Source organism: Aspergillus ruber, assembly GCF_000600275.1.
Source record: "Aspergillus ruber CBS 135680 unplaced genomic scaffold scaffold00006, whole genome shotgun sequence".
NCBI lineage: Eukaryota > Fungi > Ascomycota > Eurotiomycetes > Eurotiales > Aspergillaceae > Aspergillus > Aspergillus ruber.
The window spans coordinates 781,637-805,183 of NW_024467302.1; the positions used below are offsets into that span (position 1 = coordinate 781,637).

At 49.3% G+C, this 23,547-nt stretch overlaps 9 protein-coding genes and 2 non-coding genes across 11 annotated transcripts; 3 read left to right on the top strand and 8 right to left on the bottom strand.

Annotated features, from left to right (window-relative positions):
- Positions 1-215: 215 nt before the first annotated feature.
- Positions 216-567, bottom strand: EURHEDRAFT_451000 (cytochrome b5-like heme/steroid binding domain-containing protein; the record flags this gene model as incomplete). The annotated part of the gene is made up of 2 exons (XM_040783912.1): positions 216-293; positions 391-567. 2 exons carry the CDS (start codon positions 565-567, stop codon positions 216-218), a joined length of 255 nt encoding a protein of 84 aa, XP_040641022.1.
- Positions 568-1,014: 447 nt separating this feature from the next.
- On the bottom strand, positions 1,015-2,958 carry EURHEDRAFT_451330 (putative Patatin-like serine hydrolase; the record flags this gene model as incomplete). Its single annotated transcript, XM_040783942.1, has 2 exons — positions 1,015-2,239; positions 2,303-2,958. 2 exons carry the CDS (start codon positions 2,956-2,958, stop codon positions 1,015-1,017), a joined length of 1,881 nt encoding a protein of 626 aa, XP_040641023.1.
- A 1,082-nt stretch (positions 2,959-4,040) lies between these two features.
- On the top strand, positions 4,041-4,776 carry EURHEDRAFT_551746 (uncharacterized protein; the record flags this gene model as incomplete). The annotated part of the gene is made up of 1 exon (XM_040787542.1): positions 4,041-4,776. The coding sequence occupies exon 1, from the start codon at positions 4,132-4,134 to the stop codon at positions 4,774-4,776; it is 645 nt and encodes a 214-aa protein (XP_040641024.1). The 5' UTR covers positions 4,041-4,131.
- A 426-nt stretch (positions 4,777-5,202) lies between these two features.
- EURHEDRAFT_401077 (uncharacterized protein) lies at positions 5,203-6,232 on the bottom strand (the record flags this gene model as incomplete). The annotated part of the gene is made up of 5 exons (XM_040780054.1): positions 5,203-5,330; positions 5,569-5,735; positions 5,862-5,965; positions 6,018-6,088; positions 6,139-6,232. The coding sequence occupies 5 exons, from the start codon at positions 6,230-6,232 to the stop codon at positions 5,203-5,205; spliced, it is 564 nt and encodes a 187-aa protein (XP_040641025.1).
- A 689-nt stretch (positions 6,233-6,921) lies between these two features.
- EURHEDRAFT_410403 (uncharacterized protein) lies at positions 6,922-8,082 on the bottom strand. The gene has a single exon (XM_040781345.1). The coding sequence runs from the start codon at positions 7,840-7,842 to the stop codon at positions 7,276-7,278; it is 567 nt and encodes a 188-aa protein (XP_040641026.1). The 5' UTR covers positions 7,843-8,082; the 3' UTR covers positions 6,922-7,275.
- Positions 8,083-8,449: 367 nt separating this feature from the next.
- Positions 8,450-12,468, bottom strand: EURHEDRAFT_401079 (putative nuclear migration protein; the record flags this gene model as incomplete). Its single annotated transcript, XM_040780055.1, has 2 exons — positions 8,450-9,339; positions 9,390-12,468. The coding sequence occupies 2 exons, from the start codon at positions 12,466-12,468 to the stop codon at positions 8,450-8,452; spliced, it is 3,969 nt and encodes a 1,322-aa protein (XP_040641027.1).
- Positions 12,469-15,228: 2,760 nt separating this feature from the next.
- On the top strand, positions 15,229-16,590 carry EURHEDRAFT_410407 (haloacid dehalogenase, type II). The gene has a single exon (XM_040781346.1). The coding sequence runs from the start codon at positions 15,578-15,580 to the stop codon at positions 16,370-16,372; it is 795 nt and encodes a 264-aa protein (XP_040641028.1). The 5' UTR covers positions 15,229-15,577; the 3' UTR covers positions 16,373-16,590.
- A 1,965-nt stretch (positions 16,591-18,555) lies between these two features.
- Positions 18,556-19,334, top strand: rasB (Ras small monomeric GTPase RasB; the record flags this gene model as incomplete). Its single annotated transcript, XM_040783921.1, has 2 exons — positions 18,556-18,633; positions 18,684-19,334. 2 exons carry the CDS (start codon positions 18,556-18,558, stop codon positions 19,332-19,334), a joined length of 729 nt encoding a protein of 242 aa, XP_040641029.1.
- Positions 19,335-20,373: 1,039 nt separating this feature from the next.
- On the bottom strand, positions 20,374-20,489 carry EURHEDRAFT_t52. The gene has a single exon. It is a non-coding gene; the product is annotated as a tRNA-Leu (tRNA).
- Positions 20,490-21,098: 609 nt separating this feature from the next.
- EURHEDRAFT_t51 lies at positions 21,099-21,216 on the bottom strand. The gene has a single exon. It is a non-coding gene; the product is annotated as a tRNA-Leu (tRNA).
- Positions 21,217-22,493: 1,277 nt separating this feature from the next.
- Positions 22,494-23,547, bottom strand: EURHEDRAFT_330698 (putative GPI anchored protein). The gene is made up of 3 exons (XM_040778362.1): positions 23,210-23,547; positions 23,062-23,153; positions 22,494-22,960 (listed from the first exon to the last, which is right to left on the bottom strand). The coding sequence occupies exons 1-3, from the start codon at positions 23,419-23,421 to the stop codon at positions 22,800-22,802; spliced, it is 465 nt and encodes a 154-aa protein (XP_040641030.1). The 5' UTR covers positions 23,422-23,547; the 3' UTR covers positions 22,494-22,799.

Sequence of the window (23,547 nt, forward strand, 5' to 3'; positions counted from 1 at the left end):
TAGCATGGTCTATTGACCTATAAAAGGGTGGTTACAACAGTACCTGCAATGTAGTTGCGCTTGTAGGACCGGGATTAAGTAGAAAATACAAACTGATTCTGTACATACAGGGTATAATTAACCCACAGACAATAGCAGTAGCATTATGTGTACACGCTTAAAACCAAACAAGAATCCATGCAATCACAACACCATAACCTCGATCATGAGACAAATTACAGCTTAGCAGCATCTTTGACCTCCCCAACCTTCAACTTGGGCGTATACTTCTTCAACACGTTTTCGTTGTGGTACTGCCATCATGGTCATATTAGCCTCATCCTCAACCATCGCATCGCAACCACAATCCAGCATATGCCGTTGCAATCTGTATCCAGGGGCAGGTAGTACCTTCCAAAACTGCTTCGACGCATCCTTTCCCGCAACACGCTTAAGAATCTTCGCACCACCGGGATGCTCGTCGACGAAATTCGTGACGTCGTAGACGTTGCTGTCGATGATGATGTACAGGCCCTTGTCGGGGGTCTTATGCGCGGCGACATCAGCGGGGGTGAAAGATTGGGACATTTTGTTTATTCTATTTCGGAGTATTGGGATTGCGTGGACAAATTCGAGGATGTAAGAATGATGTTGTGGTAGTGGTTTGAAAGGTGTTAAGGTGTTGAAGGAATCCGGGATCTGGGGTCGGCCGAGTAGCGAGGCTCGGAATATGGAGACCGAGCGGAGACTTTGACGGGGTGGGAAATGCCGAGGTTAAAGGTCATTTGCCGCGGTCAGCTATTTGTGTGGGTTTTTATTGGCTACGGATAACTGATTAGTTAGTATGGAAGATGGAGGGTATTAAAGGATAATTGTGTATTCCAGATTTACCAAGGGTATCCTATCCTAGCACTACCAGTACCGTCATAACAACAGAAATATAGAAAAAAAATGAACGACATCAAACCAGATATCACGAATGCAACGCCAGACTCAAAACACATCCTATGGACAAGAAACAAAACATAAAATAAATCATCGCACATGATAACTAGGCTTCCGCTGCTTATTCACAACCGGCGGTGGCTCGTCCACCGGATATGGAGGCCTCGCTTTACCATTCCCACTAACCATCGTGTCCGGCACTGGCATCATGATCCCGCCTACTTCACTCGGGTCATCCGGATATGGGATGGGGGTCTTGGGGGGCACGGGTGGTGGCATGCCCATGCCCTCGTGAAGATAGTCGCCACTGTGTCGCGGGGAGGAGCCGAATAGGTGAGGGAATTGCTCGCGCTGTTGCTGCGAGGTTGGGCGGCTGCGGTTATGGAAGCTGGAGATGTCGCTGCCGGAGCCTCGCGCTGGGTGTGGGTGGACAGCGTCCTGGGGGGTTGGGTGGGCGGGGAGGGTGTCCTCTGATTGGGACGGTGCGTGGTGGCTCGCGGTGGTCAACGGTGTGAAGTCACCTGGAAGCTCAGCAGGCAGTTCGACAGCCATCGGGTTTGATGGTGGGGGTACGGCGTATGTGGGCGAGTGTGGGGAGAGCAGGTTGAGGTTGATGTCTTCTTGGATACTAGAGGTATCACTGGTTCCGCTCGCAACAGCTGCGTGCGCCGACAGTCGCTGATGCATGCGGTTGATCTTTGCGAATTTGACACCTGCGCCGAGAATCATCTTCTTCACCTCTGGTCTGGACAGATAGCGACGGGTGTTGGTGCTGATGTCTGCCAGACGGTTCCATTCGTTCATGCCAAACTCTCCCACACCGACCTCGACGTTCAGACGGTAGTAGTTGTCTTTGCTGACGTTTCGCTTCGCCAGGTGGTTGCGCAGCATGTCGTTGTGAATACCTTCGCATCCTTCGATTTTGGTAATCAGACGTCGTCGCGCTTCGGCAAAGACACCCAATGCATCACCAAAGAAGTCCTCCCACCACTCGTGTTGCCGGTTGTTGGTGCCCGGCGGCCGCTTGCCTGTTCCCACACTGATGAAGACACCGATCTCTCGTCCGGGCCATTCGTTCACGGTGGCTTCTTCCAATACCTGCGGCGCGGGGTTGTAGGTGCCGGGTCCCTCATCGATGAAAAAGCTTTGTCCGATTTGGATGGGTTTGAAGGCTAGACCGGTGGCGGAGGTAGCTCGACCGGCTTGCCAAATGGTGCAGTCGAACTCGGGAGGTGGTTCTTTTCGCGAGTCATAGGAACGGAGGAAGACGGATGAACCGTTGCGAGAAGTGCCTTTGTACAACGCAGTGACAGCACTACGTGAATTAGCGATACGAATATATAAAAAAGGGAAAGAATCTGAAGAGGGAAGAGCTCACGTCTTGGTACGATACTCCCGGTTGTCATAAAGCAGAGCATCCGGGTTCCCCCACCGCAAACCGTTGATAAACGTAGAATTCCTCTGGCTCACGGGAGTCGACGGATGCGACGGCCCGCGGGCACTGTAACTCCCCCGGCTGACGGTGCGCTGGGGAATTGAATGAAGTGAATTAGGACTGAACGGAGCGCTTGCGATGGAATTGCGATCGCTCGACGCCGGCGTAATATCATTTCCCTCAGCCTCAAACACGGTATGTTCCCTCACACATTCACGGATCGCCTCTTCAAGTTTCGAAGCCTTGAACAGCGTAGACCGATACGGAATCCCAGCAAACGTCTTGTCGGTCTCGAAAACGCGCTTGGTCATGCGCGTGTAGACTTCTTTGCAAGTCTCGAGGTCGAGGCGTAAGCGCCCCAGCATAAGGGCGATCAGACCGCCGGTACCGGTGCCGACGATGAGGTCGAAGTGATCGCATGGTTTGGGGATTTGGTCGCGACGAGGGGCTTTTCCTTCAGATTCGACGTAGGTGCGGTACATGAGTTCCTGGAGGAGGATGAGCATCGAGTATCCTCGGACGCCACCGCCATCGAGCGATAAAACCCGCAACGGGGGGCCCTTTGTTGTGTCTTTGCGATGGAGATTGACCGTGTTCATGTTGATATCCATGTCGGGGTCCATGTTGGCAATCTTTCACCCACTAGGGGAGAAAAATCGATGAGAGAACTTCCTAATAAAAGAAAAGCAGGCGAAATGACGGTGCCTTGACTCTGGATTTCAGCGGACGGAACCGTGGGTCAGGAATCGCGCGGTTATAAATAGTAGTCAGATGACTGCAAGTAAGCAAAATAGATTGTTGTCTTAAAACAATCACGAATAGTAGAAGCAGAGAGAAGAGAGAGTCAAGAGTAGCCAAAAGAATAGGTAGAGAGAAAGTAGAGAGAGGGTAGTGTGTAGCTGAGAGGCAAAACAAGGACGAACTCTTTTTCAGGAACAGCCACACCCACTGTCCACCACACACTGTATAATTCTCCTAACCCTTCTCAATAATCTGCAATAATATTCCGTATGGGTACTAGAGCACTTCTAGAAACCCAACAGAACTCCCAACATCCCTTTACTTGTGTGCTTTCGCTATCTCGACTGGTGGCTTCAGATGACATAATGTGGCGGTGCTCTGCGTCATGGGGCTGTGTTTCCTAATGGGGTAACTGGGTATACCCGAAGTATACGAGCAGAGACTACGATTGGGCATACAAGTCCCCTCAGCTAGGATACAGGTATTGGCATTTGCATATTCGTGACATCAATCCCTGCATACCCCGGATTGTGTATGGGTACGGAGTATGGAGGAGTCTATGTGCAGGGAATAGACCCGGATCCATGGGGCCATTTGGGCAGACTACTTGACCGAAGGATGTAACCGTAAATCCTGACTATTGTCTCAAATATTCCTATGGTAGACCCCGGTAGATACCTCTAGCATTTTGGTGGGTATCAATTGAGTCACCTTCTATGCCTAGCGGTTGCTCAGCATCTTTCAAGACAGTGAGAGACATCGAGCGTCCATTCTGGATATTGACTGGCAATGTTTGAGTCTAGCAAAACCGAGTATAATGCCATTGTGCACTTGGTCAGAAGACAATAAATCGCCCCAATTACTATCAGGTCATTTGAATCAATCCCACAAAGAATACATGGAGAAATCAACTAGATAGATAGCTCCTCACGGGACCATGCCCGCCTCAAGTCTATAAAAGCCGGTCAATCTCCTTCATTTCACTCATTCCTTTCACGCCACTCTCGACGTTTTATTCGAGGCCTGACAAAATGCCAGCCTTCCCCATCCCCAGACCCCCGGTTCAACCACTAGTTCCCTACCTAGACATGGAAGACACCGGACTCCCCTTCGAGACAGCCCTCCGGCGCCTCCACTCCACCCTAACCGAAGCCCTCACCTTCTTCAATCAGCTAAACCACAGTTTCAACCAAGACATCAAGACCGTCAGCAACTATACCAAGACTCCGGTCCTGGACCAGATCTGGAAAGCAAAAGTTGCCGCTGCTAAGCATGGACTTCCTCAGCAGTTGCCCGAGAGTACCTGGCAGAAACACAAAGCTATGCTGAAGGCCAAGATCATGGGTAGCGATGGCAGCGGTGACAACTATGTCAATTCAAGTGCCGTAACCACCGGCTTCCATGACTACATCAAACGCATCGAGAAAGACCTCTTCGAGACAATCCATGCCCGCTGGCCGCGCGGAATCAAGTCAGGTCTCGAACACGAAATGACGTTCAACATTGCGCTTATCTGTCTGAGCTATACGTATCACCGTATGGCCGAGTTTGCGAGCTATCTGCAGCGGTTCGACAAGGAGATCCAGCATATTCATTCTGTGTTCCGGGGTTTTGTGAGGGATGCAGAATTGTTGCAGATTTCGTTGGAGCAAAACTGGGAGTTCTGGCAGCATTGATTTCTGTTTTTTTTTTTTTTTTTTTTTCCGCTTTCTTGTAATTTCCTTTCGGTTGATTGAATTGTATTTGAATTGATAGTTCAACGTCCATAGAGGAAATGAAAGTATTGAAGTTTTAATTGCGGGATATCCACAGCAACTCACGGCGTTTTGAAGCAATATTTTTGTAACAGATAGCTAAACCGAAGTAAGCAAAAGCCAATGAAGTCATGATATCGGCATGGATCCAGCCTCCTATAGACAGTATTCGGGTTTCGTAAGAGACTGATACTGTAGTTGGAGTGCATAGGCGACAAAAGAAATAGTGAAGGAACCCATGACACTGTACAAGAGTACAGTTGGGTTCAACATACACCATCCACCAAAGATGTAGGTGATGAGTATAATTGCCAATAATACCTTGGTTTATTCCAGCTATTTTGGTGGTTAATCAATCTTTTGAGGTGAGTGAGTAGTGTAAGAGATGAATAGTTGAGCCAGGAACCCCTGCCTGTCATAGGCAGCAATGCCGTCGTTTTGTAGCCCGGTATAAAAAACGAACAAAATATCAAGATCTATTTAAGCAGCCACACTGTTTTACGTTAACCAAGAGTCTTCCAAAGGTTCCTTGGCTGTTGGCTTCTCCTCAGAAATCCAAGGCAGCGTTCTTCGAAAAAATCGAAGAAAGGCAGTCTAACCTCCCAGCTTCTTAAGAGCTTCCAGTGCCCGGCCGTGTGGTATGGGTACACAGCCCAACCAATTCCATACACGGTGATTAGAAATTAGTCGTGTGCTAATACGCCAGAGACATACCCTGCTCGTCCCAGAAGTCCACTCTTGTCTCTCCATTCCTAGCCAAAAATCCAGGCGGCAGTGGTTCAAGTGCAGCAATGAGCTGAGCTATATGAGCAGTATCATAAAGATATTCATCGTCATCACGAGGCGTGAAAAGACCCCTGGGCTCTAGGAGATCCTCAAGCCTGTAGATACTTTAAGTCCATGAGAACATTGGTATAAAGACTAGATGAAATAGAGTAAGGCCAACCCTCCAGGCATCAACGGCATAACTCTACCCAGAATGATGCAGCGTTTCCGAGGCTCAATACTTCAAGGGCATGATATTACCAGCATGAGGTCCAGGGCCAATTCTGGCTTCTCCAAAATCAGTTAGCAGCATTGGTCCTACATCAGGTCGCATGATGCGAGAGATCTATGTACGAGTTCAACTAGGCACAATATCCATTGACTTGGTATGTACTTACCTTAGATCCCGGGCTAGCCAGGTCGCCGACAAAACACCGAGTCCAAGCTTTTCGAGTATTTGGTAATGATCCTGAAAAACCTCGCCCAATCGAATAGGATAGAATCAATCAGCGCTGTAACCAGGCAACTCCTCTTCTTCGACAGGTTCATCAAGCTTGATATTCTTGAAACCACTAGTGGGAAGCAACTGTAGCTCCTTTGCCACCGTTGACATTGTTCCTGTGATTGGCTTTGTTGAAATGTTTGGAAAGAGAGAATGCGCCCATCTGGATTGCTCTTGACTGTGGCCCTAGTTTTCGTACGAAAGAAGTCATGTTGATAGCATCTATTGCTCTACTCATTAGAGGAGTTGTAAGCATAACACAATTTATTGAGTTATTTTAGTTTACTGCGCTTATACAACGACACAACATTCTAATATACCGTCCCAGTCTATATCAAATGTGAGGCTGCTATTTCAGAATCCAGTCGCATAAGATCTAACTTGCTATTGTACTGTACCTGGTGCCGTGTTGATAAAAAGGCCTTTAAGGGCTGGGAATTTGTTCCTTTGGTCTCTTGTTTTGCGAGGCAGAATTGACTAGATAAATGACCAGTCCAAGCATTGCGAAATACTTGTCCGCCTGGTCAAAAGCCGTGTCAGAGTAATCAACCGTGACCAGTTGCTCCTCGCCTTGTTTGTACATGTCCACTTGCGTGGAATAATATCCCTTAAAGTGGCATATGATTCTCCACGGTTGCTCTGAGGCCCCATGTCGTAAATCTCCTTCTATGTTAGAAAGGTTCTTCTGCTTGTGAAGTTGCCGGGTAACTCTCTCACGAGAGACTACTCCCTTTCAATACGAATTTTCATCTCATTTATCAGGCATACAGTGCTCGTCGAATACTTTTGACAAACGTTCAGCATTTTTGATAACTGGAGACTCCCTTGTAATCTCTTTGCGAATAATTTATAGCAGTGTCACCGAAGGTCTTTTCAAACTGGTCGAAGGCTATGCGTCTCTTTTCCGACGGAGGTAGGCATTTTTCGAAAGATAGCCTTATTGAAAGGGCGCACTCCAGTTCAAAGCCCTGAGTTGAAATGTACCAACATCGACATATTCAACGGCACTCGTGGCGAGCCAGTCTAGAGGTTCCGCTGTTTCAAGATAGACCTGAACAACCTGCAATTCATCGGATAAGAAGCAGATTTTATCGGGCGAACCAATGTCATGTCTCACAATCAAACGAGTCCTGAAATCATCTGGAACAAGATATTTATGGAATATGGAATGAGATACACAAACTGTAGAGGTCTACTCCTCTTGGCCTCGCCATGCATTTCGCAGCTATAGCACCCTCCAGCCGCACAGGTCTGACACTGGTACCATTGCTTGGTGATTGCTGTATGAATACAGATACTGGAGAAAGTATCTGAGTATGAAGTACACTATAATAGACATATAGCATATTGATTCTGTCATTCATTCTTCCTTGTGCTTTCCAGCTTTCGTGCGAATCAGGCGATAATGAGCCTTTCAGGATTGCCAAAGCAGACGCCATATCCATTCCATTCCAATACAACTGCTCTAAAACCATTGTCAAGGGTTGAGTTTTCGCAATTGGCCCTTCAATTAAAGCCATAATCTTGGACAGCGGCTTGAGTGCAAGCACACTTCTCTCTTCTTCCAAGTACAGCCGGTGCTGTGTCAGGTAAACGGTCGAGTTTAGGAGATTCAATGTCGATTCGGCCTCGACGGGCTCATTTTCACTGGTACTCTCCTTCTGAGAGTTTTCCTGGGTGATGATTCGATAGGTTACTGTGAATTGGAGGCCGAGGGGCATGTCTTCGGAGCAGATGATTCCGTCCCCTTGTGACGTTAATGTGGTTTTGGTAGTCGCGTTTGACGGACGATGGTGAATGTGGTTGAATGCAAGTCTGTAAGTTTTCCCTCGAGCACTTCAGTGGACCAAAACACCTGCACGAGCTCAGAACGGTCCTGTAAGATTCCGAGGACATGTTGTGTATTTAGAGTCTCTGGGACGGAATAGTGCTCTTTTTTGCGATTTTGGCTGAGCAGAAGACTATATCTGGGTTAATCACTTATGGGTATATGTATAATAAAAGGTACTCACCAGGAAGACGCGTTGTTTGGTCGTTCGTACTTGTAGTTGGAAGGAAGTTGGTTAAAAGTCGGAAACTAAACAAAGCAACCGTGGGTAAATTTTGCCTTATTTCCACTGTACTTTTTTCATAGTGGATTGGATCTCTCGGAAAATGTGTGAATATGGCCTAATTGCCTGACATCATGATTATTATACAGTAACTAACAATTATTATCATGCAAATGCCCATCATGCTAACATACAAAGTGGTATCCTAAAAGCCAAACAAAATGCCTCTATAAAAACGAAACGAAAACCAAAACGCATGTACAATTACACTTTACTATCAAAAGCCCTTAAACGGATCCTCAAACTTGGACCCAGACGTTTCAAAGCTCCCCCTCGGCTGCGGATATCCATACCCACTCGACAACCCCGAGCTCCACTGGCTACTCGACGGCTTCCTCCGATGTCTCTGCCCCTGTCTTGAGCTCCCACGCGGCGGCCGATTCGCATCCGTCTGGTCGATAAAGGCCTCCATACGGACTGTCCCAATAGCATCGAAAAAGTTATTCGTCGCGCTGCCGGCCACACTGGATGAAGGGCCGCTGGCCTCAGAAGTGCGCTGGCTGATGCTTGTGCGGGTGCTGCTTATGCCGTTGGTTGGTATTGAGGGTGGGTAGATGGCGTCGAAGGAGTTGTTATTCGAGGCCGGGCCCATGGCGGAGAAGTTGCGCATGGATAATGGTGGTGGCATTCGGGATCCGGTGTTGCTGCGCTTGCGATTGTGTTTGCTCGGGAACATGGGGACAGTTGGGGGAGCGGCGGCATCGAACATTGAGTCGTTGTCATCCATGGGGTTTTCGGGGACTGGGGCGGGTTTGTTGTTGTTGTTGTTGGCGAATGGGAGCTTGGGGTATGCTCGAGGGAACTTGGCTGCTTTGAAGGATTCGCGGATGGGGTTCTTGCGTATACTGCCGGTTGAGGCCGGGGAGGCATTTGTCTGCGCTTGCGGGATTGGCGGGAGGTTTGCGATTTCGTCCAGGCCCATGGAGGAATGGCTAAGGAAGGAGAGGGCTGTGAGCCAGACGTAGTGGCGCTCCATACTTGTGGCGGTGAATTTTAATGCTCGTTGAGGTGTGAGGACCAGGATTGAGCGATTGAATTGGCTTGTTGGGCTAGAGCCCTTGGGCAGAGGGTTGTCATCTTTGACATCAAGGACGGATTGAATCGTGACTGTTTTCAATTAGTATCCTGCTTGAACCGAACAGTGGGAAGGGACTTACACTTCCGACCACTCTTGCCCAACAACGCCGGTCCACTGGTGGGCTGCTTGCTACTCCATATGATAGCCCGCTCATACGGTGCCAACCAAACCCATCTCTTATGCCTCACACCACTATTCGTGATACTAGTCGACACCTCATCTGCATTCTGACCCTCCCAGTTCTCCTTCGGCTCAGAAGAGTTTCCAAACGACTTTCGCCGGACGTACTTAAACATCCACTCGCCAATCATAGTCTGCGCAATCGCGTCGACCACGCTCGTCTGCTGAATCGACGTGGCTGTCGAATCCTGTCGGTCACGGTCGAATACACTGCCACTACCGCTGCCGCTGCCACTGCCACCACCATTGCCATGGTTAACACTATTGACACCACCGTACGCAACATCACGCCATATAGATTGCCTCCGCTGCGCCGGATGCGGCTGGTCTTCGATGATATCATCAAAAGGCAGCGGCGGCCGCCTAGGGCTATCAGCCGAGGAATTCGATACACCGGGGGATGAGAAACTACCAAGCACATCCGGCTGAGAACCCTGTGAGACAGTGGTCGCAGACCGGACCCGACGCAGAGTCGGCTTTCTGTTGATCGGGGGGCGTGGGCGATCGGAGAAGTTCCTGCTGTTGTACGATGGCGTGGGGCTATCTCGTCCGTCGCTGCCGGTAGTGGGGAATCCTCTCGAGCTGTGTCGGATTGGGACGGGGAATGGTGGTGCGACACTGGTGACACTGCCGCTATCGGTGCTGGGGTCGCTTGCGCTGTGGGCTCGCTTCTTTTGGTGCGCTGCTGTACTGCTGGTGATCATGGCAGCCCGGCGGATATCTTGCTGTCGAGCCGCGGAGCCCTTCCTGTGAGAAGACACGATAGACTCAGTACCATCATTGTTCATCGACGATTCAAGCTGCATCTTAGCATCGGAGAGATGCTCTTCGATCTCAGGCAGGGTGGTGTTGTCCAACAAAGGACGATGCTGTGTGGACACCATCTTCCCTCCCCTGAGAGTATACGTCGCAGTAGGACGGCTCATCAACTCATCATCGCTAAACATATCCATCTTCTTGTCGAAGCTTTCTTCATCACTCAGGTCCTCAAATCCAGCAAAGAGACTACTCGTCCTCGGCGGCCGGCGCATACCCGGCTTCGACCCCTTGGACAGAGGCCCATTATCGTTATTCCCAGGGTAAACCTGGATCTGCCCCAGCGGTCTCTCCGAAGAATCACTGGGCCGCCTTTCAGCAGATGGCATTGGCTTATGCTGAGGTTGGGGTTGAGGTCTCTTCTCCTCCTTAGTCGCCCTAGGCATAGGCATGCGGTACGGTTGAGACTGCGTAACCCGGGCCTCATTCCTGAGCGGGATGTCAGGGATAGCAGATGGTAATAAACTTGCCGGGAGTTTCACGGGCCGCTGATCAATCCGGATCTCCTCCGTTTGGATTGCAATCGAGATACCCTGGGTGGGTTGGGCGGTCGTTTGACAGGATGCGCTCTTTGTTTGCGGGGGTAGGACCACACTGCTGCGAGGGGATGGGGGCTCAGAGAGAGGTGGGTGGATTGCGATTGTTGGAACTTCCATACCAGGAGAAAGGGCGTCCTGCGGGGATAGGCTGTTCTTATTCTTCTGGGTATGGGGAGGACTGCTCGGGTCAGACTCTGTCTGCGTAAATGCGGAGACCATGGTGAGCTGGACAGGAAGTGATTGCGGTGATGTTGGCGATTCAGGGAGCTTTGGTGTGTAGGGAGGACTGGGGAGGTTGCCAACAGTCTGGCATGAGGCCGACACCATATCAATGGCCAGGGTCGGGGTGCTGCTGTCCTTTGTCTGGCTATCTTTGGCGGCAGGCAGGCTTTGTGCCTTAGAAGATGGTGGTGAGTATTGGGTACCAACGTCGTGATACACATGAGGCGACGCAGGGAGAGGAATCTTGCTCGGACTCTTGATTGATTCCTGAGCCGCATCGAAATCGGCACTACCGCGATTGCTTTCAAGTCCGAGACCAAGGATCTTCCTCGCTTTCATTCCCACGGTATGCGACATCTGGGAATGCGCAGACGCAGGTCGCGCTTCTTCTGGAAGAGCTCCAGGCGAGTCCGATATCGAATCATCGTCCAATGTAACAAACTCTTCATCGTCGCTGAATTCGAGCTCCTGAGCGAGGTTCAAGCTGTTATCGCTCTTGTTTTTGATCTTGGCAAGGCTTGCGACGGAGTATCTGGCATTATGCATGTCGCCTTCGTCGGAGCTTATGCTCGTCATGCTAGTGCGCCGCCGGCCCTGGCTGCTAGAGTAGACACTAGCTGTGTCACTGTTATCTTTGGTATGGTTCGCGAGATGTTCGCTACTTTCAGCCTTTGGTGTCTCGTTGATTGAGTTGGAACGAGCTGCTTGGGCGGCAAGTTCGTTCAAGACAGTCTTGAGACGATTCTCAACAACATGAACCTTGCGCTCCAAATTTCTCCGTTCATTATCCCATGACTCACGCTCGCGGTCCCAAAACAAATGGGTCCGTTCGACATCCTCTTCGCGACTGCGAGCTTTCTTCTGGCTTTGTTCCAGCTTCTTGCGGATGTCGGATATGTTCTCTAATGCGTCGTCCCGCTCCTTGGCCAGTTCAGTCAGTGCAGACGATGATCCACCTTCGAGCAGTTTCAGCTGGTGTTTCAGCAATCGCGTCTCCTTGGAGCTATGCGATAGGTTCGCGGTCAGATCTTCGTTTTCCGTCCGGCACTCGTCCAGACTCCGCTCGAGGATATCTATCGACTTGGACTTGCTCTCCGCCTCGCGGCGCAGATTCAGGATCTCGCCTACCAACGAGGCATGCAGCGTCGGTGTGAATCTTCGTGGATCAAATGGTCTTAGCCCCTCGTCCTCGGGGACTTCGTCGATATCCTCGCTGTTTCTATCAGGGGAAACACTCTGGTTTGGCCCGGAAGTAGGCGATATCGAAGATTGTGTTGATGAAGAGTCCCTCCGTTCGAGCCACAATGAAGACGTCTCCCCAGGCCCATGTTTGGTGGGCGTTTCAGCCGGGGTATAGGCAGAAGCCTCAGAGGCTTCAGAAGAACTTTGGCCGCTGCTCATGGCGATAAATCGATGATGCGCATCAGATTATCTCGAACTATTCACCAAGATAACTGGCCGCGCAGTGGACTGTCTATAGATCCCGATATAGGTCAGGGCTGTCTTTCAAACCCATTCATACACTCCGAGGATGTAATGATATGAGGGAAATCGTGGTGGCAATGTGCGGTGGCAGGAATCAGCTCCCCCTACTGATCTGTGGTCCCGAGTATGGCCGGCAATGCTTTCGGAGGATTATCTAGATGGATTGTGAGGTGTCAGCCACTTCTACCCATTGCGCAAGCAAGGGAAACATATTGATCAATTCCCAGCATAATCTGACTAACCGAGATGCAGGATTGTCAGAGGATGTACTTACCTCATACCAATTAGTTCTGTACAATAAAGTACAGGGGAACAATGGAATAGGGCACTGCAATAGAGTACTTTAATAGAGCGAGCACGGACTGGACGGCAGTCCTTCTCTTCTTTCGCCCAATCGACGTTTACAGGATGAGACAAAGAATGAAAGAAAGTCCGCGAAAGCTCCGAGAAAATAAAATCCAAGATCGTCAAGATATACTCTGCGACGACAGCTGACGGAGACACGGCTTAGGATCAGCGTCGCTCTGACAACAACTGACAGACACAAGATTGGGAAAGAGAAGTTGAAAGTGTAAAAGAGCAAGCACGAGTAGTAACTCGGGGGAAGGAGGGACTGAATGAGGGGAGAGGAGGGGGGGTAAGGGTGTTCGGGAAAGCCGTTGACGTTAAGATCACTGTAGGATCAACGAGCATACGGCCGAAACGGGGCAAGTCCTACGAGGGAGAATCCCAGAGCAGCAAGTCTAGTACGTACTACGGAGTACTCTAGTCTGATCCTCGGTACTTCTGATAATGCACTACTATGTATCTGTACCTTGTGCCCATGCAATCTGCGTGGGTTGCGTTAGTTAGCTCCAGGGGTTATCACTCCATACTCGATACGGCATACGCCGCACGTAGTTGACCCATAGCATATTATATTAGGGGGTTATTATAGACTTTGGTGCTGAAGTTTGGATAACACAACTCCACCGGAGCTGCCACCATGCCCCGAAACTAGAACATGGCTCTAATCCGCATTTGATTAGACCAATGTAGACCATCATAATAACGATTGAAGTTGGAAAGGGGAAGTCGAAATATATAAACAAAAGACTTGTTATTCAGACTCGACCACACCGACCGGACTGTGGCACTATTGCCTGCCGGGTTGCATTCTGCGTTCAATATTGCATATAGATGAATGCATTTATTGCAGTACTGCAATGTGTGTGCAATAATGGCTGTAATGATAATATAAATAGAATAGAATCATGCAATCCGACGGTTAGCCACCCCAAAAGGGGAAATTTGGAGAGTCTCCTAAGACTATCGATCACCAGCAACCCCTCTCAAGGTGCTGCCCTCCAGATATGGGGGAGTTCGTCCACCCGGGGGGTCCACCAGAGCTGAAAGGACCACTTTATTGCCTGTTTCAGCACCAAGTCAAACATCCGGAGGCAACAGCTGAGGTCCTTCGCATGATAATCTCCTGATACGAGCGGCAGTGGAAGAATTCAGCCGAAGCGATCGTCGAGACAAATTAAGCAAACTTAAATCGCCGTGTTTCAAAGCCCTCGTCGTGGACTGTGTCGTATCCGACTCGTTGGTAGGTTTTCGCTGGTGCGTGTGGGAAAATTCAACCGCGTTATCCGGCGCGTTCTGATGATCGCGTCGCGTTCGAGTCATAAAGCTTGGATAGTTGTAGGTGCTAGTGCTCGCGGTGCAGATACGGTGTACATAGTACAATTACACTCCGCTAGAACATGCGCATCGACAAGTGACATACAGATTGCATGCGCATTCAGGCTGACCAGGCTCAGCCTTTCCCCTCAATAATCACCAATCTCCATACAAAATAAACAGGAGAATCCTCCGACCGAAAAGGGGCGGGTCTGAATCCAACTTTTGGTACGCGTTCTTGTCGGAGATTACGGCGGGTGATGGAGGTGCCGATGACCTCCTTTTCTGATAGGAGCTGCGTTTCGTCACGTCACATTGCTCGTTTTGCACTCGTCTGGAGTGCATATTCGGAATGGTAGTGGTTGAGTTCACAGCCACCGACAATCCATACCACGTACACCGTAGTCTGCACGTTATCTGGGCTATGCACTGGATGTACAGGGTTCCCTACATAAGCATGTTCCGACATTTAATTTAACATCAAGTAATATCGCAACGGCAAGGGACGGATCGCATCGACCTCGCTACGCTCTTGGACGCTGTTGGAGAATGTTCGGAGATTCCACGGAAAATAGAACACCATTGGACATTCAGACCAGTTGGAAGCACCGGATAGCACTTTTGTTAATTGCCATCCTTGCTAGCTCATTATCATTGTTCTGTCTTGCTCGTTAGAAGTACTGCACCGAGTACAGAGTCCTCTCTGCTCCGTGCTCCATACCAAGCCGACCCACAACTCAGGGGATACGTAGCTCCCTGCTCAAACCATCATAGTACTCCCTCCACCCGGACTGAAGGATACAAAGGAATCCTGCTTAGACTGCCAATTGGCTTTGAGGCTGTTGAACACCTAGCACTAGCACGTCCCGGACCGAAACATAGCCATTCCCCGAATGGCCGGGAGATGTCAATATCGATGTGACCAGGGTCCGCGCGTGAAGTCCGTTGTCCGTTCCGACCATTGATATTAAATCTGCCTCGCCGTGACCGTTGAACCAGGATGTCCCCTTTGCGTGACCCCTAAATGGCCGGTAATCAATAATAATAGTCGAGGCTCATTCCAACCACATGTATGACAGCGGCTAACCGTGCGCGAGCACTGGTCAGTGCTGTTGGCGTTGGCCAGAGTAGGAATTGCACTATAGCGGCAGTTTATTTGAAGCAGACCGTGATGTGATGCATCATGCAGTTAGTTAGTCTCGCATATGCAATTCCGACTTCATTCTCCAAATTGGTTTCACTGGATGTTGTACTTTTGTCATGACTAATCCGATGTCCTTCGTCCAGTAGTGAAGTATGGAGCACACTACTCTCTACTATGTACAAAAACTACTACATACTTTGTCCAGCACAGCTGAGCACAATGTCGATCACTAACCCTCCCAAAGCCCTCTTCTTCGACGTTTTCGGAACAGTCGCCGAATGGCGCACCTGTATTACTACAGCCCTCTCCCAAGCCGCCCATCATGCCCTCTCCGATCCCCGCAGAGACCTTCCCGCTGCCACGCGGGCCCGCGCCTCCGCCATGATTCCCGCAGACTGGCAAACAGTCACAGAGACCTGGCGGGCGTCGTATGCCAAGTTCACTAGCACCTGGGATCCCCAGTTACGGGGTGGGTTCATTTCAGTCGATCAGCACCACTATACGGCTTTACAAGGGATACTCGAGGAGCGGGATCTAGGTGATCTCTTCACTGATGAGGAGCTGTGGGGCCTCGCATTATGCTGGCATCGACTGGAGCCGAGGGCTGATAGTGTTCGTGGGCTAGAGTTACTGAACACTCGATTCCGGACTTGCACGTTGTCCAATGGGAACGTCACTTTACTACAGGATCTCGTTCGAAATGGCGGGCTGCCGTTCAAGGACATTCTCAGCGCGGAGCATTTCGGGACGTATAAGCCTTCACCAAAAGTGTATCTAGGTGCCGCGGAGAGGTTTGGGCTGCAGCCGGGTGAGTGTGCGATGGTGGCGGCGCATTTGTCGGATTTGAAAGCGGCCAAGGGGCAGGGGTTCCAGACGGTTTACGTTGAGAGGGATCAGGAGGAGGCGTTTAGTGCTGAGGAGGTGGCAAAGGTGGGGGAAGAAGGTTTTGTTGATATGTGGGTTGGCTTGGGAGGAGGGTTCATTGAGGCTGCTAAGCGGTTTGGCATACTGTGATGTAAATAACGCCATGGGTAACGAATACATGATAATGCGATGCTGCCAGTACTTCATGAAACCATGTGAGTGGGTTGGGACGTCATAGCTATCTACGCAGAGGCCAGCTAGGTATATCATAACGTCTGTAATTTAATTGACCTCATCCTGTAATCGACATACACCGAATTAGATGACAAGGAACTACAGCTAGTCGCAGAATACTACATGACCCGTCCAAAAGAACACTAACCGCCACTATATTCCGAGCAAATCCTTTACCATGGCATCGGAGTGCACAGTATCCATTTTCCATATGCCCGGTAGCCGGTGGAGTCTAGTAGCCGGTATATCTCCCGGGGCATGCCTTCCGGGTTCCGCGAACGGCTCGATGTACCACTGGGAATCATGGATAGGAGTAAGAAGACCACTAGAAGGCTTCTGATTCTGTCGATCAGCACACCCCCAAACAGTGACGACGAAGCAGATTATCATTATTGACTTGTCACGGAGCACATATTCCGTACCAACTATTGACTACCGGGGAACGGGGCGAGCCGTTCTCACGGGTGGCAGATGCTGTGCCTGGTATGAAAAGGGGCTCGAGGGAGTATGTGCTCTCGTAGGAACAGAGTACGGACGGATGCTCTATACAGAGGGCTGTTTATCCCTGACGGGAAAGCTCCGGAAGCCAAGTGACATTCAGGAGAGAGAAGTGTGGATAGTAGGTTATAGTGGTATCCGTGCTCGCCTACGACGACGATCTTCAATAACGCCGGTTTGGGTACCAATTGGGGATAGCTGATAATCAAGTCGTTTAGTAGACCCGGATAAGAGTTTGGGAAATGAACTTGGGCTGTTCTTATATGGGACATGAGAGTTTGTACCCAAGGCTATGTACACCGGTTCGTAGAGACTACTATGTTTGCCAACTTCTCCGTTTGGTACTAACAATGCCGCAGATTAAACTGTTTTTTTTTTTTTTTTTTCCTGCTATTGAATCCTTTTCGCTATTCTTCGGAAGCTCGAGAGCTTTCTTGATCATCAAATAGTCTAGACTTGTGCCCTGTGCACTCCACGTGGCTGCAGGGTTATCCTAGTCCGTGTGCAGTCCGTGTAGGGATGAGCAGCCGTAGGAGGACAGGAGAGCGTACTGTGCTTTGTATATTCCAAGATGAACACGGCTATGTATCAATGCCTTGATGGGTATGTCACACCTAATTGGGTATACTCCGGGCGGTATACTGTACATACCACTCTATACACCATATGCCCACTCCGAAGAACATTAAAACTATTTAATCTGTATACTACCAATCGGATAGGGAGATCGATCAGATATCTAGCTGTTAGCAGCTAGCAGTCTACAAGTGCTCCTAGCAAAGGATACTGACAGATCGATATACCGGAAACTGGTCCGCCCGTGGTCCACAGTGGAGGATGGCAGAAGTTATTAAGAAAGATATAATAAGAGAGAAAAGAGAAGCAATCATAATAATAAGCAAGACAGTGTAATATTCTGGATCAAATAGGAGCTTCTCGTACGAGTATTTTAGTCTGTTAGTATCAAAGGATCGTCTCGAGTCGTTTCTTTTTCTTCCCCTCTTTTCACACTCTTTTACTCTTCCTCTCACTCTCTCTTTTCACCTTTCTTCTTCCTCCCTCACTCTCTCTCTCTCTCTCCTCTCATCTATAAGACTCTGTATATTCTCATTCCTTTTCGATCCTGCTGGCCAGTAACCGAGGTATTCTAAATATAACTGCCGGTTCTCGATTCGTGTCTGAACGAATCCGAGGTCGTCACCTCTACACAGCATTCGGTACTTTGACGCTGGGCATTCCCACTCGACTAGTCAATCGCAACTCTTGATTCATCACTTCTGCTATAATAATACCATTATCTCGCCAATTGAATCTCCATATAAAGGTATGTATGGGTACTTTGGCGACTTCTCCTGTCTGCGGGCGGGCGGTCTGTCAAACTAACCAAAACCCAACCTTCTCCCTCCAGTGGCTAATTTGGGTCGGTCCACACAACAGACGTCTCCTCTTTCCAGTCTTTCTCGACTCCCTTGTATTAGTCTGAAAACATACGCGACTTCGTTCTCTCTCGTTTTCTCTCTTTTTGCATCTTTTTCTCGCTTTCAAGCCGATCCCGTTCTTTCCATTGATTGCCGGTCGCTTCGCATCCTCTATCAGTCGCCATGGCGGGCAAAATGACGTTGTACAAATTGGTGGTCCTGGGGGATGGTGGTGTTGGAAAGACCGCATTGACAATTCAGGTAAGCTTTTCCTACAGGCACAAGAAAAAAAGGCAAGGCTAATTTAGTAGCTCTGTTTGAACCACTTTGTCGAAACATATGACCCAACTATCGAAGATTCCTACCGCAAGCAGGTCGTTATCGACCAGCAATCGTGCATGTTGGAAGTGCTGGATACCGCCGGTCAAGAAGAATACACTGCGCTACGCGATCAATGGATCCGGGATGGTGAAGGTTTCGTTCTCGTCTACAGTATCACTTCGCGGGCCTCGTTTTCGCGGATACAGAAATTCTACAATCAGATCAAGATGGTCAAGGAATCTGCCAACTCCGGTTCTCCCTCTGGTGCCAGTTATCTGGCATCCCCCATCAGCGCCCCCTCCGGTCCCCCGCTGCCCGTGCCTGTGATGTTGGTGGGTAACAAAAGTGACAAGGCCGTCGAGCGCGCCGTGTCCGCCCAGGAGGGCCAGGCACTGGCCAAGGACCTGGGCTGTGAATTCGTCGAAGCGTCGGCTAAGAACTGCATCAATGTCGAAAAGGCTTTCTACGATGTCGTCCGTATGCTCCGGCAGCAGCGACAGCAGCAGCAGGGCGGCGGGAAGGGCCAGGATCGTCGACCGACCGGGATGGGGCCCATGCGCGACCGTGATTCCGGTCCGGAATATCCCAAGTCGTTCCGACCGGATCGATCGAGGCATCGCAACAAGTGCATTGTTTTGTAAGCGACATACGGGGGTACTACTACGCAGTAGTACGGAGTACTTGTCAAAAAAGAAAAACCCCTGAGGCTTAGTTCCTCACCCGCGCCAACCGCACCAACCGAAAAAACCAAGAACCCAACCGACCAGTCAGTCAGTCACCAAACACCACGACCGCCAGCGCGGCCCGATCGACTAATGCTTGATGGACTTGTTTACTTTGTTCTGTTTTTATTTTATTTTATTTTATTTTATTTTTTTTTTTTTTTTCTATTACACTACCTGATGACAAGCAAAAGTTCGGATGGGGGAGAGGAGGATTTGCAGTGACATTAGCAGGCATTCGATATGATACCCTACGACCGAGCTTTGCAGCATAAATAGACATGATTATTTTTTATATTGCCTCTTTCCTTCTATGTACTTGTAGTTATCTTCTCTGTACATACAATAGGTCCCTGACAGCCGCAGCCGAAGCCGATGGCCCCTGCGTCGGTCCGCAATGCGGGGAAGCTCAATGTTCATAGCCATTTACTTGTACGATCGGTATGAAGCGTATATTTGTAAAATACATAGGTAGCTACGACCTTGTCGGTTAAATGGAAGCCTAGTATTATCACTATCCGGGTTCTATACTTGCAGTATACAAAGTACTGCAGTATATTCAGTAAGTGCGAGCATGAGTACTCGGTAAAAGCAAGCATATGCATACTACAGGGATATATGATGCATCACTCTTGACTTACATACTGCACAGATACAGTGTACTTTACTCTATTCCTTCTGACGATGGCGATCTATTCTATTAATCACTTGGTATGCAAGATGCACCCGGAACAAACTTCCATCCACTTACTGCACTCTCCAGAATCCCTTGGTTTCATCACGCCTCCGCTATGCATTGACGCGAATCCTGTACTAGTGTCCTCTCCAAGCCCCAAAGCCCCGGCACAGGTACAGTGTAAAAGCACCGCCTACTAGTTCCAACGACAGTTTCGACAACTAACAACTACCTATCATTGGCAGCAAACGATGAAAGAAGAACAGACGTGGGCAAAAAAATTGACAAGGGTGGGATTCGAACCCACGCCCCTTGCGAGACACGGAAGCTTGCCGAAGCAGAACTCAAGAGATCCAGTAACCTGAACCGTGCGCCTTAGACCACTCGGCCACCTTGCCATTGATGAGTAACAGGTTTATTCATCTGGATTCACAGACAGAAAGCCCTCGTTTCTCGGTCCAAAACATCTTGCCAGAACTGTAGTCGTAGTTGCCGCTGTTTTCTTGCAGTCTGGGTTAAACGTTGCGCTACCTCATCATCTTTTTGCTCGTTCTTCAACTTCAGTATACTCCCGAGCAAATCTGACGGTTGCATCTTGCGCGGCGGCCAAGAACGCGCGGATAACCGCTTTCTGCTCCTTGGTCAGGAAGCCTCATGGCGATGGCAATTGCGGTAAAGCATCTTCAACACAGTACACTTCGTTCACCCATTCAGAAGGCTTATTCTAGGTTGCATGTTCAATAAAAACGACAATGATGAAGAAGAATAGTTCAGCAATTGTAGACTATCGATCGGGAGTGACTTGCTGAATAGATGAGATATCCGTCAGGCAAGCCTCGTAAGCTATTTCATATACCCGACTAAATTTGGCTTTGTTCTCCTTGCTGTTGGTCCATTGAAATATATTGATGTCCACATCCACGCGTGTTGCCGGAAGAGCAAGTAGCAAATTGCAAATTAGCAAAAAAATAAAAAACCTCGGGGTTTCAGGAAGGTTAAAAAAGAATTGACAAGGGTGGGATTCGAACCCACGCCCCTTGCGAGACACGGAAGCCAACCCGAAGGAAGAGCTTAAGAGATCCAGTAACCTGAACCGTGCGCCTTAGACCACTCGGCCACCTTGCCACGATTGGATAAAAGTTTCTCTTATGAAAATCTATCAAGATATCAAATATTTCTTAGAAGCATCCGCCAGTTTCTGTATAGGTCTTTGGGTTCTTTAGCTTCGTAGATACTGACATAGTCGCCGAATTATGACTTTGGTTTCTTCTGAGTTGGTGGTTTTGCACGAAATCTATATATAGCTACCAGCGAAGCATAAGCGGGTGTATATTTTTGTAACCATGGTTCCGTTTCGAAGTATATATGCAATGATGTGCGGCCTAGAGTGAGCATGATCATTTATTTGAGCCGTTGAGGTATCGGTGGACTGGCAAGTTCGGTAAAGTCTCAATGGTATTTGCCCGGGATCATTTCGTTATCGCTTTGGTTGACTGGACGAGGGCCGAGGATGACACCGGTCGCCTGCCACTATTCCAGCCATCGAAGATGATGCTCGCCAACGAAAGACTTAAGGGTAGTGTATGTAGTTGCGTAGTTGATGTCTCAAATCAGTCATACAATGAGCGTTAACTTAGTTTAGATGACGCCGGTGATGCTGGTACCCTTCCTATGTCTCCCGAATGGTTTTCTGGAGGGATCGTGCTGCGGCTGTTTCTGAATCTGCTCAATTTAGAATATGCGCGGTTGACATATTTTTGTTCGAGGTAGAACATCTAGGCCAATACATTGGAAAGAAGAAGAGACACGATAGCCAGATGAGTATAGAATGATCCTGTAGTATATTTCGCTCGTCCTTCTGAGGCTGTCCGGTGTCAATCACTGCTGCCTGCACCAGAACCTTAATTTAACACATGATAAAATAGATTGATGACGGGGATTTGGAGGTGTGTTTTCATTGAAAGGAGAATAAACAGTATTGGGGGGAAGAGGTCTTTGTTTGTCCTAGCATGGTTTCATGGACCGTCTACACCCAAAAACCGAGACAAAGATGTGACCTCTTCCGTCCAGTTCATTATCCCTTTAGCTCGATATTGATCATTTCAAGGTTGCTCTTGTGTGTGATATTCTGTCCTCCTGATGTTCAATATCGTCCCATTGGAAAACGAGGTATTTGTTGAAAGGGTGGTATGCGCCATCTGTATGTGTTCTTCATAGGCGAGCATAGCAAGCAAAACTGGTTTCAATACTCGTAGACCCTTTAGTCAGACCCAGTGTACCGCACCAGCTTAGCTGAGGGAGTTGGTGAAACTGGTGCGTGCGGATTATGAGACGGATGGATATTCCGACGGTGGAGGATACGGGGGTGGAGGCTCCCAGACAGAGCGTTGGACTATTTTAGGAGTGCAGATCTTAAAGAAAATCATAGAAAGATCTAACAAAAGCAAAATGGTATATTCATTAAGCGTAAACTCCATTATGAGCACGTGGATACATCCTTGACAAGATATCCATTATAACGGAGAGACGAATCAATATGATCAGAAGAAAAGAAAAAAAAAATTAAGAAATCAGATAAAAAACCAAATGAAACCAGACGAATATTCAACCCAGTCAGTCACTACCACTCCATATGTACAAAAGCACTTGCACACTCAAGTCACCCAGTCACTGGAGTCAAGTCACTCAATTAAAACCCAGTTGCTAGCTTACAGCAAGAAAGCAACAAGTCCGAACACAGTCGACAGTCCCAGCCCAGCACCGGCCGCAGCGCGCGAAGCACCGCCGGTGAAGATAGGCGACGAGGGCGTGGTGGCCGAGCCCGAAGCCGACGACGAACCGCTACCCTGGCCGATAGCCTCAGCGGAGGAAGGACGCGGGATGACGGGAGTGGGCGAAGAGCCGCCAAGGATGACGGAGGAGCTAGAGGAGCCAGTCACGGCGGGAGAGGAGACGGGAGAAGAGGCGGGAGAGGACTCAGGGCTAGGGCTGGGCTTGACCTCGGGGGTGTTGACGGGGACCTGAACGGGAATGGTGGAGGAGGGGACGGGGGTAGAGCTGCTGTTCTTTTGTTAGTACACTGTATGTGGATGGGGGTATAATTAGAGGGACGTACCATTTCTCGCAGTGAGTGACGGTAGAGGTGATCAGAGGACGGCTGATGCTGTAGGAGTGGCCAGCAGAGGTGGTGTACTGAGGAAGCTGGCTCATGGTCGCAGAAGGACAGTAGGTGGTGTACTCGGTGACGGTAACGGTCTGTTCCTCCTCCTGAGGAGCGACGGCGGCGGCAGCACCGGCCGCGAGGGCAGCGACAGCAAGAGAGAAACGCATGTTGGCTGTTGTGTGTGTGTATGTGTGGGATAAAGAGTGACCCTAACGAGTGACTGAATGCAAGAATGCAAAAAGAAAAAGAATGTAATCGGCGAACCGGGGCTTAGAGAGTGAACGGGTTGGAGA

Excerpts from the sequence above, each read along its gene's own strand:
- EURHEDRAFT_330698 (XM_040778362.1), bottom strand. The coding sequence starts at position 23,421 with ATGCGTTTCTCTCTTGCTGTCGCTGCCCTCGCGGCCGGTGCTGCCGCC. Across the intron at positions 23,154-23,209 it reads ACCGTCACTCACTGCGAGAA|AGCAGCTCTACCCCCGTCCC; the intron begins ATGGTACGTCCC and ends TAACAAAAGAAC. Across the intron at positions 22,961-23,061 it reads AGCCCTAGCCCTGAGTCCTC|CCTCCGCTGAGGCTATCGGC; the intron begins TCCCGCCTCTTC and ends TCCCGCGTCCTT.
- EURHEDRAFT_410407 (XM_040781346.1), top strand. The coding sequence starts at position 15,578 with ATGTCGATCACTAACCCTCCCAAAGCCCTCTTCTTCGACGTTTTCGGA.
- EURHEDRAFT_410403 (XM_040781345.1), bottom strand. The coding sequence starts at position 7,842 with ATGCCCCTCGGCCTCCAATTCACAGTAACCTATCGAATCATCACCCAG.